At 33.1% G+C, this 19,057-nt stretch overlaps 1 protein-coding gene and 1 non-coding gene across 2 annotated transcripts; both read left to right on the top strand.

The window, feature by feature from the left end:
• Positions 1–243: 243 nt before the first annotated feature.
• On the top strand, positions 244–18,528 carry Smp_058470 (innexin, putative; the record flags this gene model as incomplete). The annotated part of the gene is made up of 6 exons (XM_018790851.1): positions 244–660; positions 12,873–13,089; positions 13,143–13,308; positions 15,257–15,523; positions 17,871–18,098; positions 18,219–18,528. The coding sequence occupies 6 exons, from the start codon at positions 244–246 to the stop codon at positions 18,526–18,528; spliced, it is 1,605 nt and encodes a 534-aa protein (XP_018645869.1).
• On the top strand, positions 1,430–1,501 carry Smp_tRNA_01033_Pseudo_TTG.1.1. Its single transcript has one exon. It is a non-coding gene (tRNA).
• Positions 18,529–19,057: the final 529 nt, after the last annotated feature.

Here is a 19,057-nt window from a genome sequence, read left to right as displayed (position 1 = left end):
GGATTGGATATTCAATAGGACAAATGAAATAGATAGATAGACAGGCAAATTGTAGGATACTAACAGTTTTGAAATGGTAATTAAATCATTTAAAAGTGTTACAAACACATTTGTACAAATCTCTAAACTGAAGGGATGGTAATTTATAAATTACCATCAGATATTGAAGACATTAAACATTGAAAAGGGATCTAGATTTTCAGTAATATACATTAATTTTGAAGTGTTACCAATTTAATAATTATGTTTGAATCAAGTGTTTTAAATGGGCTTACACGATTAAGTATTGAAATAGGAAGTAGTAAAAGTCGAACTGATGATGATTTTATTGATCGAATTAATCATTCACATACAACAACTGTGCTTATGATATGTACACTTATAATAATGGGTAGACAATTTATTGGTAAACCAATAGCATGTTGGACACCGAATGAATTCACTAGTGCACAAGTTGAATATGCTACATTAGTATGTTGGGTTACTTCAACCTATTTTATATCACCTGATCAGCCAACAATACCATCAGATTTACCATTACGTAGAAAAGACTCCATACATTACTATCAATGGGTACCATTCTTGTTAATGTTACAAGCTGCAATGTTTTCAATACCATGTATTATATGGCGTTTATTCAACTGGCAATCACGTATCCATGTAAGTTGACCAGTAGATTAAATACTCAATGTTATTCCGTTTTTCTATTATAGATACTGAAATGAGTATAATGTAACTTCTGGATTTTTATTATCCCCAGAAAGATGATGATTAAATGTTGATAGTTTTATATATTCAGTTTTAAAACCACTTGATTACTTAATAAGAATCACTATCAAATTGTCTTTTGATGATCAAACTTTTTCGATCAAGGTTCAGTCTGATAATTAAGTGATCAATTAATGTGTGAATTCTACAAGAAGCGCTCATTAGTAATGTGAAGTCAGTCAACTTTTCACTCGTGTATATAAACAACAACAACATAAAAAAAACACAAAAATATGTAATTAAATGGAAATTTAGTTTATGATTATGTTTAAATGCACAAATCATAGTTATGGGTTTGATTCTGTGCAAGAACAGGAGAGCACATTTCTTAAATGATTCAAACTACATTTGTTGAGTTTTATTTTTATCTTCCCATTTTGATGATCAATTTTTAATTTAAAAAAAGGAAAAAGATGCTTTGTTAAACAATATTGTCAGAGATTACATAACAAGATTACATTTATCATATACAGTAGATATCTTATTAAAATTCGCTTGGTATTGTTTGGTTGAATTTTCCCATAGACGTTTAGGACTGCAATTGATCCGTTTCTTATTGGTCATATGTGCATACTGTGAGTATGCCTCTATATAACCTTAATTCACATGTATTATAAGCAAAGATGGATAGCGGCTAGCAGTGGAATCCAGGACGCCCCTATTGTCCCAGCTAAATGGATAACGCGATGGCGTTTGAAGCGAAAGGTACTGGGTTCGAGTCCCAGAGTGAATATCGACCCATGCAGGCACATCCAGCTGACGAGCCCCAAAGAGGACGAAACGCACGTCCCGGATTACACTTCTAGCCACTATCCATCTTTGCTTATAATCTTATTAAAATGTTTTTTCAAAGCAAATTGTATGAACATTGATATACAGTTTAAGAAAAAAAGACGACTAAACATGGGTTTTCGTTTATGTTTTATTTTTCACATTTTAATTTTTCAAATAGGATTTATTGAGATGAAGTAAATTATTCACTGGTGAATGTTTAGTTCAATGACGGAACAACTAACTTTAACAATACATGAGATGAAAAATATTTATACCATCTAACTCCACCAAAGTCATTCAGCTCAGCTGTTACTCTTTCTTATGATATAATAATCTGCATTTAAGCAAAGATGGATTGTGGATAGCAGTGGAATCCAGGATGCGCGTTTCGTTCTATTTGGGACTCGTCAGCTGGATGTACCTGAGTCTCAGAATTGATGCTTATCCCGGCACTCAAACTCAGTACTGTCCGCTTGGAATGCAATCGCGTTATCCACTTCGTTACTGAATCTATCTTTGCTTATAATGCTTTTGAATTAAGGCTATATCGAGGCAATACGCACAGTACGCACCTATACTAATAAGACACTGATCATTTGCAGTCCTAAACATCAATGGAAAGATTCAAACAAACAATACCAAGTGAACTTAATCTGCATTTAGTTTTAATTACATACAATCAAAAACTCAAAAAACTCACTATAAATCATGAACCATTAAATTGCCGTTTCATAACAGTTTAAAATTTATGGTTTGAATTAAAGTTCCATATAGATTAGACTGATTATGATCGAGTTTTAGGTAATCCCTAGAATAATTCTCCTGATCCTAGGTTTCATACTTGTTTGGATTCGTAGTTAAGGTCTATCTGAAATTTTAAGGAAAACGTCACTACCAATGCGATATAAATCCTCATCAACCAATGTTGTAATCAGAAACGTTGCCACTAAAACTATACTTTTATCTTCAAAGTGGAAGCTTCAAATTTAATTTTAAGTTACTGAGATTGTTGTTATTGAAGAAAATTTCATTTGTGTACATCCAAGAATTTTCCTTAACACAGATTGGTTACCTAAAGTAGCCAATGTTATGTGATTTTTTCCCTGAGTCAGTTTTTAACAAAATTTTGTTTAATTTATACAATCTTTGGTTATTGTCAACAGACTGTAGAATGCTCCAGTACTCACGATTTGTATTGACTGCTCAACCAATCCACGAAGCTTGAGCAACCGTTCACCAATTATCTTCAGTGAGTTGATATCTCACAACAGACGTGGGAAGCAGTGACCAGTAGAGTTCAACCAAGTCTGTTGTAGAGATATCAACTCACTGAAGACAATTGGTGAACGGTTGATTAACTTCGTAGATTGGTTTAGGCTAGACATTAACACCGTTGGATGCCAACCGGCTCAGTGGTCTAGAGGTTAAGTGCTCGCGCGCGAGACTGACAGGTCCTGGGTTCGAATCTCGTGAGGCGGGATCGTGGATGCTCACTGCTGAGGAGTCCCATATTAGAACGAAACGGCCGTCCAGTGCTACCAGGTTTTTCATGGTGGTCTAGTTTCAATTGACTCATGCTTTCAACTATGAAAATACTGAAATCTCCACAAAACCCCTTCTGATAATGTAAATCTGATTTTGAGCTACAGATGTTGGATTATAAATTTGTTCCTAGTCTTAACGGTAAAAACATTAATCCAATCAATTAAACTTACTCTGATGAAGCAGTTCATTGGTAAGATATATGAAGTTATACAGAAAAAAACTATTCAAATATTAGTATAATTTCTGCTGAAAGTGTTTTTATTCATGTTCAAATATTTTCTTCTAACTTTTTTCTCTCCTTAACCTCACATAAATGATTGTCTTGTACTTATGTTCTCAGAAACTCTCAAGAGTAGTATATATCGATACAAAAGATATTGATTAAAGTTTTGTAGAAAACTGTTCATCTCACCGTTCTCATTTGTGTCAACCAATAGTAAATTAAATACTAACGAATAATTTTTAAAATGAACAATATTTGAACGAACGATTGTTTTCAATAACTTTATTATCAGGCTCTATTGTTATTAGTCCATAATTAATACAATATTTTATAAAGGCCGAAATAACGCATGTATTAATGAATTTGACGATGTTATATGTTGAAAATGGTGAACGTTTGCATTTATTACGACATACATACTTCAAAATTGTGTTATTTACAAATTAGAAAGGTTATATAATAAAGGTCAGGAATGATTTGGAGTAAAGTGTCCAGTCGTAATCACTGTAATAGAAATACAACAAAATGGAAGTGAAAAAAGAATATCGTGTGAATAAAATGTATAGTAGGAGAATTTCATCTTGTTAATGGAGGTAATAATAATAGTAACCACAATGGTGTTAATATCATTGTGTGAATATAATATGTAATAAGAGGGGTGTTATCAAGATAATTATGATAGAAAGGAATTCATGTGAATTGGGAATGATGGATGTGAAGATGAAGATAGATTTAATCAACAAAAGAAACGAGAAGGGGGTTAGAGGCTGGTAATATTCAGTTTAGGTATCCAGTGATCCAGTTGTAGGCCAAGGTAAACATAAAGGCTGGATATACCTATCCTGGATACATAAGTTTAATTTTCTGGAGTTGATTCAGATGGTTTCGGTTATGTAGAATAGCTGTAATCTAGCTCGTACAGGTAGATTCTTTGGAACTTTATATAAAACAGAGAAAGCTTCCTTGTTTTTAATATGATGTTCACTATCTACCAAGTGAGAAAGAATAGTACCTTTAGTCAATTTTGTAACCCTTTCTCAATCATGCTGGTACATGTTTACAAACACGAAAGGATAACGCCATCTCAGTACGGCCTATGTAACTAGCTCCACAGGAGCAGTTGAATTGGTATATTCAAATGAAAGAGCCCATTGTCAGTAATCTATACTTGATTTGTTGTATAAATACTAGTTTGGTTGAGGAAATTATATGACATAAATTTAAATAATCTAATAATCAATGCTTCGAAGTCCCTGGGATAGTAAAGAGGATTTTGTTGTCTCAAATTCACCCTTACAAAAGTGGGTTTGAATGATTGGAATTTCAGATAGTATTTATCAAATACTGAAATACTAGTTGTTTGCTTATTGTAGGATAATAATTGTCACGCAACATAATATGAGCATAAATATGATTGGTAAGCAGTTTTCGTTATAAAATGACATAATCTTTTGAAGTCTTATAAGCTAAACTATTTTTTCGTTCTAGTTTGTAAACCTACCTGGGAAGTCATTGAAGTCCCTTAAATACCCCTATGCTTACTGATTCACAGTCAAATAATCTACATTTACAAGCTGAATTAATGATTGAAATGCCATGCTCTTCATTCATTGTTCTTAATCTCAAGAAAACATTTTGTTATCTATAAAACTATTACTTACTCCTGTTACCCCTCGTCGAGGAGCATGAGCCGCCCACCAGCAATCTCCCTCCAACCCTGTCCTGGCCAATCCTTTCCAGATCTTTCCAGTTGTTATTCATCGTTTTCATATCTGCTTCTATTTCCCAGCGCAATGTGTTCTTTAGCCTTCCGCTTTTCTGCTTCCCTTCACCATTCCAAGTTAGGTCTTGTCTCGTGATGCAGTTTGGTGATTTCCTCAATATATGTCCTATCCACTTCCAACGTCTTTTCCTAATTTCCTCTTCGGCTGGAACTATAAAACTATGAATTTTAAATAAGTGCTCAATACTACTTTATAGATATTTGAAAATATAAATAATTGACCTTCGTCTAAATTCAACATAATATATCACATATTTCAGGTGTAATTTCTATAAAACTAAGCAAAGAAAGTTTCTTTTAGTTAGAAGTTTTCTGTAAAAATTATTTTAATTTTTTTTTGGGGGGGGGAAGCATATACCATCGATCGATTTCAGTTTTAATATAAGTTTTCCAAAGATCTGTCTAATCTCATTTTCTTTTTAAAAATTTTCCTTTAAACTACTCAAACTAATTGACATATAGTTAACTAACCATATAAAAATTTCTCACGGGTCTTTTGCATTTATTACCTTTTTCATTATTCTTATTAATAAACACTTACTCTAACGCAGCGGCTTACATTAACTTACGAAACATCAGAAATGTAATTTTTCTACTCATTGAGATATAACAAAAATATATTTTAATGGTTGAATTCATGAGTTGATTTAAGCTAGACCACCAGTGAAAAACTGGAAACACTGGACGGCCGTTTTGTCCTAGTATGGACGGTCGCGCAATATCGTGGATGGGTTGAAGTTAGACACTAACACTGTTGGTTACCGGCTCAGTGGTCTAGAGGTTAATCGTTCGCGTACGAGACCGGAGGTTCTGTGTTTGAGTCCTGCGTACGGGATAGTGGGTGTGCACTGCTGAGGAGTCCCATGCTAGGACAAAACTGCCGTCTAGTGCTTCTAGGTTTTCAATGATAGTCTAGCTTTAATCGATTCATGAGTTCGAACATTAAATCATTACAATTTACACAAACCCTCATTCTGATAAACATATACTTATCATTAATTTTCTACCCAATGCTGAATTTATTTGAAACGATCAAGTCAAACCATGTCATTGAAACCTATAAACCCATTAACCTCCTGTTAAAATGTTGTAAAGTATATAAATCAGCTTTTATTTTGTTTTCTTAAATAACTAAGACGATTTTCTTTAGATTGTAAGCAATTGAAGAGAATTTATTAAATAAATTTATATTTTAATAGTTGAGATCGTGAGTCGATTGGGGCTATATCACAAAGGAAAACCTGAAAGCACTGGACGGCCGTTTCGTTCTATTGCGAGACTCTTCAACAATGCGCAACCACGATCCCGCCTCGCGAGATTCGAACCCAGGACCTATCAGTTTTGCGCGCGAGCGCTTAACTACTAGACCACTGAGCCGGTCGGCATCCAACGGTGTTAATGTTTAACTTCAACCAATCGACGAAATTTAGCGACACATCCACCAATGTCTTCAGTGAGTTACCATCTCGTAAAAGACCTGGTCACTCCACTGGATGCGCACTGCCGAGAAGTCCCACAATAGGACGAAACAGCAGTCTAGTGCTTCCAGGTTTTCCATGATGATCTAGCTTCAATTGATTCATGGCCTCAACTATTAAAATTACTTAAATATCCACAAAATTTATATTTATTTATCTGGTTTATTCAAACTGATTAATTGTTGATTATTGCCGGAAGAGAAATTTTTGTATATTTCAAAAGTCCCACTTTTAATAAACATTTGCGGTCTTTAATATAAACCATCCATTTTTATTTTTCTAAATAATTTTAAGTTTTTTTCCCTTAAAAATTAAAAGTTATTATGTTCTACTATGTCAAAAAAAGAAGACAAATTTAGATGTTTAGATTAATGTCCATTTAACAGTTATGATATCAAAGTAAATTTTACGATTGATTCTGGTTGTTTATTCATTTTGAATTTGAATCAATCAACATTGGAAATTTACATGTCAGAATAACTAAGTAAGAAAATAAGCAAAGATGGATGGTGGCTAGAAGTGGAATCCAGGATGAGCGTTTCGTTCTATTTGGGGCTCGTCTGTTAGATATACCTGCATCTCAGAAATGATGTTTATTCCGGCACTCGAACCCAGTACCATTCTCTTGGAATGTCATCGCGTTATCCACTTATCTACTGAGTCCTGATAACCATTAACTTGTGCAATAGATTGAAGTTTAAATTCATTTTCTATTGTTTGTTTGAAACTTCCCATTGATGTTAAGGACTGCAATTGATCAGTCTGTGACTTAAGGCAATATCGAGGCAATTTGTACAGTATGCTTATATGCCGATAAGAAACTGATCAATTGCAGTCCTACACATCAATCAGAAGATTCAAACAAACAATACCAAATTAATTTAAATAAATGTTTATATTAATTTAAAATAATGATAGTTTACGAATTCATATGAATATTTGATCATAGAAGTAGGTTGGTAAAAATATCATGTAAAACAAATTTGTCTGTGGTGTGTGCTACTTATATCCACAAAAATAGTAGTATATGGTGATTGTCAGACATAGAATGGATTTCGGCAGAAGATCTATAAGGAACGAAGCGCAATCGGTATGAAAATGCATGAACAATAAAATCAGAGAAGACGGACTCATATTTGCAGAAAGAACAGTTAAGATTGAGACAATTGATTGTTATTTTGCAAATTAACTGTTTATTGTATGGTTATCAGAATTTGGTGAGATAGTCTGCAATTTGTGCCTAATTACGTCCGATTGTCCCCACCTGTGTTCTTGTTCACTACAGTCTATTTATATTGTTATGGTTATTAGTTTTCTGATCACTTAATTACTTTGAATAAAATGGTTTTGATAATTTAAAGCTGATAGACTATAAACTACTTTATTATAGATATGGATTAAACTAAACAGAAATTCTAAATATACTATATGAATATGTGTAAGATGAAGGTTGTAAACGAGTATGGTTTCTATAGTTGGTTAATTTACTACCTATTTCTTGAACATTTGCATATTGTCGTTGAAGTTTATTACTATTTGAAATAAGCATTAGTAATTTTTAAATCATTATAGTGATATGTTACAAGCTTCATCAAATTTAACTAGTGAGTTACTGTTACACTCTTGATAACGTTCAGTCTTTGACAGGCCTGCGTTTAGCCTGAATGTACTTTATGTACTGGAGGGAATGTGAGGGGCAGTATGTGAGAGAATGCGGAAGGAAAAGGAACAAGGGTAAAAAGTGAACTGACGACTCAGTAAGCACATAGAATATACTTTAATCTAGTAATAAAAGTAATTGAGTACAGTCAGAAATAGTACAAGTGTGAGATTCAGGCAATCTGATATTCGAAACTAGAAGGTGATAGAGTAAGGTTTCGAATCCGTTACATATTTCCTTAAATGGTTATTTTCAACATGAAATGTTTACACATTCAATCAATTTGGATAAATCAACCCCATACAATATTCAATAACTCTATTCTCTCTGTGTTTACAACCAAACTAAATTGTTGAAGCTAGAAAAATAAAAAAAATAAGTTGGTTAAGAATAGAGGTATGCTTCATTTTCAGGATTAGATTCCAATTGTTTTAGTGTGTGACGTTGTTAAAAGGTTACGTAAAGATACAATAAACTGGTTATATTCATAAATTCTCTATACCTCTTTAACTCTACCGTAGTAGTGTGATGGTTTGAATAATTTTTTCCGGGGGGAAATACGGAATACAATGGACTTCTCAGAATCAATTAGATGATTTGGACTTCACAGATGACCTAGCCCTCCTCTCTCATACACACGAACAAATGCAGATGAAGACAGCAAATGTAGCAGCAATCTCTGCATCGATAGGCCTCCACATTCACAAAGGAAAAAGCAAGATTCTCAAATGCAACACGGAGAACACCAACCCAATCACACTTGATGGCGAAACTCTGGAAGAGGTGGAAACATTCAAGTACCTGGGGAGCATCATTGATAAACAAGGAGGATCGGATGTAGATGTAAAGGCGAGGATTGGCAAAGCAAGGGCAGCATTCCTAAAATTGAAGAACATATGGAACTCAAAACAACTCTCAACCAATTTCAAGGTCAGAATCTTCAATACGAACGTCAAGACAGTTCTACTGTATGGAGCTGAAACGTGGAGAACTACTACGACCATCATCAGGAAGGTACAAATATTTATAAACAGTTGTTTACGCAAAACAATCAACATCCATTGGCCGGATACTATCAGCAACAGCGTTTTATGGGAGAGGACAAACCAGCCTCCAGCTGAAGAGGAAATTAGGAAAAGACGTTGGAAGTGGATTGAACATACATTGAGGAAATCACCAGTGTGCATTACAAGGCAATCCCTAACTTGGAATCCGGAAGGGAAGCGGAAAAGAGGAAGACCAAAGAACACATTACGTCGGTAAGTAGAAACAGATATGAAAAGAATGAACACTAACTGGAAAGAACTGGAAAGGATTGGCCAGGACAGGGTTGGATGGAGAATGCTGGTAAGCGGCCTATGCTCCTCGACGAGGGGTAACAGGCGTAAGTAAGTAAGTAAGTAAGTAGTGTGATGACTTCATAAATAATCACTCAACTTTTATTCCTAGTTTCAACCCAGATTCAGTTAATGAGGACTAAACAGTTTGTTTTTGTCATTTGCCTTTATAAAAAATGTATCGTTCGATTATATGATGGTGCAAAGGGTACTGTTCTTCAGGTATATCTATGCTTTAAAAGTATGAACCTCTGTCACTGGATTGTATTTTTACTTTCATCCTAACTACTATGGTTTAAATATTTGATAGTAACATTAACATTTAAACACATATAAACTATATGGTTAAAGAAAGAATACGTAAAAAGTTTATTTAGTTATTGTACTACCATAAAATTATGTATAATTTAATAATAAATATATTTTTGTTATGTCCTAATGAGTAGAAAAAGTCGTATTTCTGACGTTTAGAGACTTAATGTAAGCCCCTTCTTCAGAGTAAATCAATCATACACAAGGGAAACAATACAGAATATTTTTGATACAATCAAAATCATAATAGATCTGAATATGTCAATATCAAATTATATTTATTATTAACTTTATACCCAATGTTCAATTTATTTGAAACTATCACGTTCATCCTTAGTGTTGATACCTATGTATAATTTAGTTTTTAACTACGAAAGGATAATTATCAGAATGGAGTTTGTGGAGATTATAATAATTTAATAATTGAATTAATGAGTAGATTTAAGCTAGACTACTATTGAAAACCTGGAAGCACTGGACGGCCATTTCGTCCTAGTATGAGACTCCTTAGCAGTGGATTGGTTGAAGTTAAATATAAACACCGTTGGATACCGGCTCGGTGGTCTAGAGTTTAAACATTCTCGTGCGAGACTGAAGGTCCTGTTTTCGAGTTCCGCGAACGGGATCGTAGGTGTGCATTGCTGAAGAGCTCTATACCAAGATGAGATGGCCATCCAGTGCTCCCAGATTTTCAATGGTGGTCTAGCTTGAATCAACTCAAGAACTCAACAATGAAAGAATCATTGACTAAAGCATTTTGTAAAAACTAATATCCATGATACAGATGAAATAACTTATGTAAAATGGATAAATTCGTTCAAGCTCCTAATTTTCTATAATTCTTTATTCTAATGTTATCTGAACATATATCTAGCATTTTAGAAAAAATAGATGATCGTTTTCAACAATACTGAATTTAGTTTCTCTTCCTCTATGATTTATTTTTCCTTCATAACCTTGAAGAACAAGTTGAAAAAAACACTACCTTTTTTATGTTCGGTATGAATAAATAAATATTAGATACTAATCTACACAACTGTTTATCGAAACGTATATTAGCTAAATTTCCTATGTCCGTCAAATAGGTTACAATTTAATGATCGATAATGATAATTTCCCATTTCGATCATTCCATTATGAATTCGTATGATTGTCATAAAAACTAAATAACTCAGAGTTAACCTATTAGACGAAACGTTGAACAGATTTGTTGGAGTAACATTGTGATACTTCAGAATTGTTATATCGATTGAATGTGTGCACTTTTATTCTATATGACGTTATGAGACCGCCAATTAGAGAGGAGTGAATTATCGATCAGATTAATGATACACAAAATCGTATGAGCAGTCTTGAGCACTACTAGGTCGTGCTTTCTGCCTAGCCCAGCCAGTTAAGTCCAAAACACCAATGACAGCCTCTGCAATATGAATCATTATTCTCAAACATACTGGGTTTATATTCCAAACAAACTGACCATATCGTACCATAAAATAGAAAATAATATTTGTACGAGATTTAGCCAAATAAGGCTGTGAAGAGTGGGAACGGTAATTAATGGACTGGGTATAACTCAAGAATGGTAAATCGTATAATAATAGTCTATGGGTCAAAATAAAGCTTATAATAAGAGGGACACTAATATTAATAGTTAAGTTAGGTAACAACTATACAATAAGAAATGTACATATCATATTGGTCTATAAGAAGTTCTCAAAGTTATCATTCATAAATCTCCACGGAATATAACAAGAATGAATGAAGTGATATGATATAAATTGATTAACATACTTTATAAAACAAATTTTGCTTAGTAAATACCGGTTATGGTACAGAAATAATTTGTTTTACGAATTTCACATAGACAAAAAGTGAATAATCATATGACTAACAGAAGTGAGAACTTATTGCTCATTCTATGCCTTTTCTGTTCACTCTTCTTTGATCGTTTAGTATCTGGTAAGCTAGTAACGGTAAGACTATATATATGTTATTGGCCAAAGTTGGTGGATCAGTTGGTGAAACCGTTACTTTTTATTGACTAAAGTGACTGGGGCATGCTTTATAAACGCTGATTACAGTATCATCTACCATGAACTGTAATAACAGCTTAAGAGTGAATTGAAAGCAGGCTATGACTGATTGGTCTGTGACCTTAATGACTATCTGACTAACTATTAAGATGTCCATATAAGTTGGCTGAGGACTTTAGGCGATATTGATTAGAATCTTTAGCAGATAAGCGAACAGACTCATTCCATGGCACCCTTCGAATCGAGTTCTAGTATAAATCCATAATTAGTTCAGTTTTATCCAGTTTTTCTGAACAGCTTAGGTTTTTACAATTGGTATTATGATAACTTCCACTTCCTCAAAGAATAAATAACTGTAGAAGTGGCTTACACTGAGTCACGAAACGTCAGAAAATCTTATTTTTCCATTCATTGGGATATCACAAATATACTTACTTACTTACACCTGTTACTCCCAATGGAGCATAGGCCGCCGACGAGTATTTTCCAACCCACTCTGTCCTGGGCCTTCCTTTCTAATCCTATCCAACTTTTGTTCATTCTTCTCATGTCTGTCTCCATTTCTCGGCGTAATGTGTTCTTCGTTCTCCCTCTTCTCCTTTGACATTCAGGATTACATGTGAGGGCTTGTCTTGTGACGCAGTTGGGTGTTTTCTTCATTGTGTGTCCTATCGACTTCCAGTGCTTCTTCCTGATTTCTTCCTCCGCCGGATGGAATCTGGTTTGTTCTCTCCCACAGTAGAATGTTACTGATAGTGTCTGAATATTACAAATATATTATTTATTTATAAAAATAACTTTATTGTTTGACCAGGATATTTTTCTAAACATTTCCTTGTAGACTAAAACTTATGACACTTATAAATAATCGTTAAACTATCTATTTACTGAACTAACTTGTAGATTGTGTTTACCAATTGTATACTAATCCTAATTTTATATCTGTATATTTTATTTAGCTATGGACTGTAATGGATTTAGCTAGTAAAGCTGGTGATCTTGAAGAAACATTACACTCTAGTGTAAATCATTTAGAATACATTGTTAAACATTTAGAAGATGCTCTCATCATACGACATCTATATAAACAAAGTCATAAAAATAACAGTTCTATTTCAATAGCACAAACATCTGTATCTAGTTCAATGAATACAAATGAACAAATCATAAATAAAGGTATGTGTCTATTTAAATTTTTCTTCTTATAAACAACTTTTATTTTATTTTAGATAATTCCTGGTATGCTATACTACCGCTTACAATAACGAATAGATCACGTATTCCTGGTCCACGACCATGTTCACCACAATCAAACAGTTATCTGAATGGTTTATATTTAATTATTAAAGCACTTTATGTTTTTAATTCAACTGGACAATTATTTTTGTTAGCTAGGTATGCTTTAATGAATTATCTGTTTTGTTATTATTTCAATTGGACTATTTTCATTTGTATCCTTTTAATATCATAATGGACGAAATTCGTTTTGTAATGATAGATGATGTGTAGATATAAAAAAAATAGAACAGAAATAATAGAATGATTAGTTTAACTCATGATAAGATATTTCGTAGTATTGAATGAATTTATCTTCATAATAAGTCATGAGCTTATTGGCATAAGTAAAAATTATTACAAGCAAAGATGGACAGTGATCAGAAATGGAATCCAGGACGCGTTTATCATCCTGTTCGAGAATCATCAGATAGATTTACCTGCATCTGAGAGTTGATGTTCACTCTGGAACTCGAACCCAGTACCATTCACTTCAAGCACCATCGCGTTATCCACTTATCTACTAAGGCCCGTTAGCCAATTGCCTGTGCAATCGGGTGAAGTTTTAAATTGATTTGATGTTGTTTACTTGTATCTTCAGTCCGTTATTAGCATATGTGCATCCCGTGCGGACTGCCTTGATATCGCCTTAATTCACAAGCATTAATAGCAAAGATGGATAGTGGCTAGCAGTGGAATCCAGGACGCGCGTTTCCTCCTATCTGGGATGCGCCAGCTGGATGTACCTGCATCTGAGAGTTTATGTTCACTTTGGGGGCTCGAACCCAGTACTAAGTGAAAATTATTACAGTTTTGATGACAATCCGTTTAGATAAATTCTACCTAACATGTACATTGAATAAAATGTCAAATAATTTACAGGCAACGTAATAGAAAAAATTCCATCAACTACTCAAGGTGGTTTGTGATTTGTTCAAGATACTATAAAATAGTTAGTTAAACATCACAAAAAAATGAACCGGTCTTAATTATGCGATTGAATGAAATAACTGGTTTGTCAGTAATGTAATACAGATAGTAGCCCTGAGGAAAAAAGCTTTCCGAACCAGTTCACATATTTTACTGGGTTATAATTTAAAAATTACTTTAAAGCAAAAAGAAAGATTTTTAGTTGAACTAGAATGTGATATAAAATTCGAATTATTTGTTATATAACTTGTATGGTTTGGTTCGCTAGAGAGACTACTTGGTGATGATATAATCAGGCTAGGTGATATACATGACACAATGGATTGTCATCATTGATCACTTTTTACTTATGATCTGTTGTCTAACTCTCACTCTTGTCTTCATGATTCAATGTATGTTTTTTTCCCAATAACATTGCAACAAATTGTGTTATTGTAATATTTAAAATAAATTGAGATTATCGGATGATTTTTCTTCTGAGTTTTATATTGAACAATCATCGCCTTAAGAGTTAACGTGCTATTCACAAACCCACCGAGTCATGATAGTTATTACATGTTAAACGGGGTTCAATAAGTATACATGTTCGAAATTTCCTCCATCCTAAATATGGTTAAGTCAAAAACGTAAATAACATTGAAAGATTAGCTCAAGCAACTCATAAATAAAAACAAACTTACCTACTGAGTCTTGAATATCAACGTACTCAACGTACTTACTTACTTACGCCTGTTACCCCTCGTGGGGGAACATTGGCCGGACACCAGCATTCTCCATCCAACTCTGTCCTGGCCAATCCTTTCCAGTTCTTTCCAGTTAATGTTCATTCTTTTCATATCTGCTTCTACTTACCGACGTAATGTGTTCTTTGGTCTTCCTCTTTTCCGCTTCCCTTCTGGATTACAAGTTAGGTCTTGTCTCGTGATGCAGTTTGGTGATTTCTTTAATGTATGTTCAATCCACTTCCAACGTCTTTTCCTAATTTCTTCTTCAGCTGGAAGCTGGTTTATCCTCTCCCATAAAACGCTGTTGCTGATAGTATCCAGCAACGTACTTAACACTAAAAAGAAAAAAAAAGAAACTATTATTATTGCTATTATCATTAATAATGATTTCCTTTTTTTTCAAATTCCAACAGTTTTTTAGGACAAACAACAATATTTTTTGGACCTCAAATGTTAATTGATCTTATAGCTGGTACACAATGGTATCAAAGTGGAAATTTTCCACGAGTTACATTTTGTGATTTGGATATGCGAAAAATGGGAAAAAATTATCATCGATATACATTACAATGTGTATTAAGCATTAATATGTTTAATGAAAAAATTTTCATTTTTCTTTGGTTCTGGCTTATTTGTATAAGTTTAATAAATATACACAGCTTTTTACGTTGGTGTTGTCGGTAAGTAATTTTTTTAAAATCTAAACTATTTATATACAAACAAATACATAGTAGATTTACTATTTATAGCCTATTGCTTTTCAAAATTCCCTCCTTTTTTTCTATATCTTTCTTATTGACAGATTACATTTGTTTACCTGATTAATTGAATTATTGTATAGTTGAATTCATGAGTCAGTTGATGCTAGACCACCATGGGAAACCTGCAAGCACTAAACAGCCGTTTCGTCCTATTGTGGGGCCCCTCAGCAGTGCGTATCCACGATTCCGTCTTACGAGATTCGAACCCAGGACCTACCAGTCTCGCGCCAGAGCATTTAACCGACAGACCACTGAGCCGGCATCCAACGGTGTTAATGTCTAGCTTCAATTGACTCATGAATTCAACTATAAATTTACTAAAATCTCAACAAAACCCCCTCTCAATTATTATGTCTTTAACTATTGTGGACTAGTCGTTTTTACGACTTAATTGTAGTTTCACTTATTGTAATATGATCAGCTGCTTTAATAAGAGTTTGTAATTTCCACGTATCATGCTACAAAACCAAATGTGTATCCTCCAACTTCATTCAATATTGATTCATGTTTATGATGACTCACAAGCATGGTAAGCAAAGATGGATACTGGCTAACAGTGGAATCCAGTTTGACGCACTTTACATACTAAATTTACATTTTTATCCTAGATTCAATGAGTGTTGTACCCGGATTGCAAGATGAATCTTAAACATCATTTGTTGAGGTCATACTTGTAAAATTACTGCATAAAAATTTAAAATTCGTTTCTGACTTTGTAATGAATCAATCAGCTGTTATATTTAATAGCGTATAGAACTATTCCCACCTAAATAAATTTAAAACTTGAGAGAATGTTGACTAGCTAGTCGAACTATTGGCTCAAGCGAACTCTTATTGTATGATATATATATATATATATATAAGGAACAGTCTTAGTATTAAATAATACAAAGGGTAGATTGTACTGCTACTCGTTCATCAATAAATACACTGGTTAGTGACAAATAACTTCTTAGTCGTCTAAACCAACCTGCCAAGTCGTACGATTTAAGGATTTCCTATTTTTCAGTGTCAGTATAGGGTTGTGGAAATAGTTGAGTTCAAATTGATATCATGAATGGATCAATTTTAGACCACCATTGAAAACATGGAATAACTTGTTGGCCGTTTCGTCCTATTATGAAACTCCTCAGCATTGCGAACCCAAGAGCCTGCACATGGGACTCGAAACTAGGACCTTTGGTCTCACGCACGAAAGCTTAAACTCTAGACCACTGAGCATGGATCCAACGATATCTGCCTTCAATGAATCCACGATATTGCACAATCATCCTCCATTGTCTTCAGTGAGTAACTGCCTCACATTTGACACAGTTGAGCTTCTCTGGTCACGGATTCTCACTCAAGCTCCGAGAGTTGCCTCTCCAGGCTAGTCACTAATGAGTACATGGTAATTACCAGTAAAGAGTTGTGTAGAGTTTTGACTTTTAATTGAGATCATGAACCGATTGTATATATGTATATATACTTTATGAATAAACAAAATTGTTCACTGATTAGTCACTGAGTAGTAATCATTGTCAAATTGATCTAGGCATTTAGAATAATGGTCTCATTCTAATTTGATCTATAGGATTCGGTCAGTAGATAAACATGTCACTGATTATTATTCAATATCTAGTCCGTCTTGCAGAAAATGATTTGTAACCTAGTCAAAGTATCATCGTATAATGTAGACAAGTTATCCACTTTAAACATCATACAGTTCTGTAACGTAAAATAATTTATTAGATTTGTATAGATTATATCTGTTTAAATGGACAAAATTAAGATAAATGAAAGTCGACAACAATGAAAACCGGATAATGTGATGGTAAAGTACACAAAATGAAATGAATAAATTTAAACAATAAGTTTGATTCAAAGAAATTAAAACACAATTCATTCGTTCAATGGCATTAGCCTTAGAACATTAACTTTTATTTCGTTTAAATTAACTTGATATTTTCACATTCAATGATATTCATAGTCAACATTCAGAACTATAATGAAGTTGTAGACCACAATATATACATATTATTCAGTTATAGATTGCTGTCGATTCTTTGTTTCAACTCTATTTGGTTCAGATTGTCTTTTGCATGATTTGTTTTTCAAAAATCTTGTTTCCATTTAGGTCTACATTTCAAACCAGTCGAGTATGTTTTATCAGAAGTTTATTATTCAATAAAATCTCAATGAATATAAATAATAATAATAAATCAGACTATTCATCAAATAACACTAATTCAAATCTAACACAAAATTCTGATTATCAGTCGACTAGTCAACAATCAACAACAATACCATTAGCTGAATCATTATCTTCTGAATGTTATAATGAACAATTATCAATAAATGATAAAAAAGCATCAGCATTTTTTACTGAACATATTTTAGGTCAAGATGGTGTATTTGTATTACGTTTAATTGCATTAAATGTTGGTCAACATATTGCATCAAAAATAGCTTGTCTTATTTGGGATCGTTATCGACTTGTAAATAATACATCAAAGTATACACGTAGAATCAAGAGAATACAAGAAATATCAAAGATGACGACGACGACCACTACCACCACCACCACCACAACAACAACAACAGCAAAATCACAAACATCACATACTGTAACTAGTAGCATTAGACAATTATCGAATATTGTTCAAACTCCACCTATTCCTGAAAGAAAAGATAAAATTAAACATAATGAAGAATCAAATCAATCAACATCTAGTTTAAATGAATCAGATCATATTGTAAGAATTAGAACATTGAATGTATCTAGCAAAATGGAACAATATTCCCAAAGTCTACCATCACAATCATCTATATATAGTTCAAGAAATTCTTTCAATAATCTCTATGATCATTGTTCACATTCCGATAGAAATTCATCAAATAATTCAAGAATTCGAATTTTAAATCAACCAAATAATTTTGTTTGAAAAAACCTATTACTTATAAGTTTTCTTCTTTTTTTTTTGTTTCTTTTCCTATTTTATTATACAAATATAAATAAATTTATGAATAAACTCATATAGATTTTATTATTGTGATGTTTCTAATACAAAATTACTTATATTCACTTAATATTGTTTGTTTGAATCTTCCCATTGATGTTTAGGACTTCAACTGGTCAGTCTCTCATTGGTATATGTTCATACTGTGCGTAATGCTTCTGAGATGCAGGTACATCCAGTTGACGAGTCCCAAATAGGACGAAACGTGCATCCTGGATTCCACTGCTAGGCACTATCCATCTTTGCTTATAAAACTTCTTATATATATGAATTAGATATATATTTATTTTCCAACTCACTATATATGCATAATATTCTTTAAATTATTCATTTTCATTATTATTTTTGTCAGAATGACAGTTTGTGAAAATTGTAGTAATTTAATAATTGAATTCATGAGTCGATTTAAGCTAGACCACCCTGGGAAACCTGAAAATATTGGACTTCTGTTTTG

This window comes from Schistosoma mansoni, assembly GCF_000237925.1.
Source record: "Schistosoma mansoni, WGS project CABG00000000 data, supercontig 0013, strain Puerto Rico, whole genome shotgun sequence".
In the NCBI taxonomy this organism is placed as follows: Eukaryota; Metazoa; Platyhelminthes; class Trematoda; order Strigeidida; family Schistosomatidae; genus Schistosoma; species Schistosoma mansoni.
The sequence above is the reverse complement of the archived record's forward strand: the minus strand, read 5'-3'. Positions and strand labels throughout refer to the sequence as shown.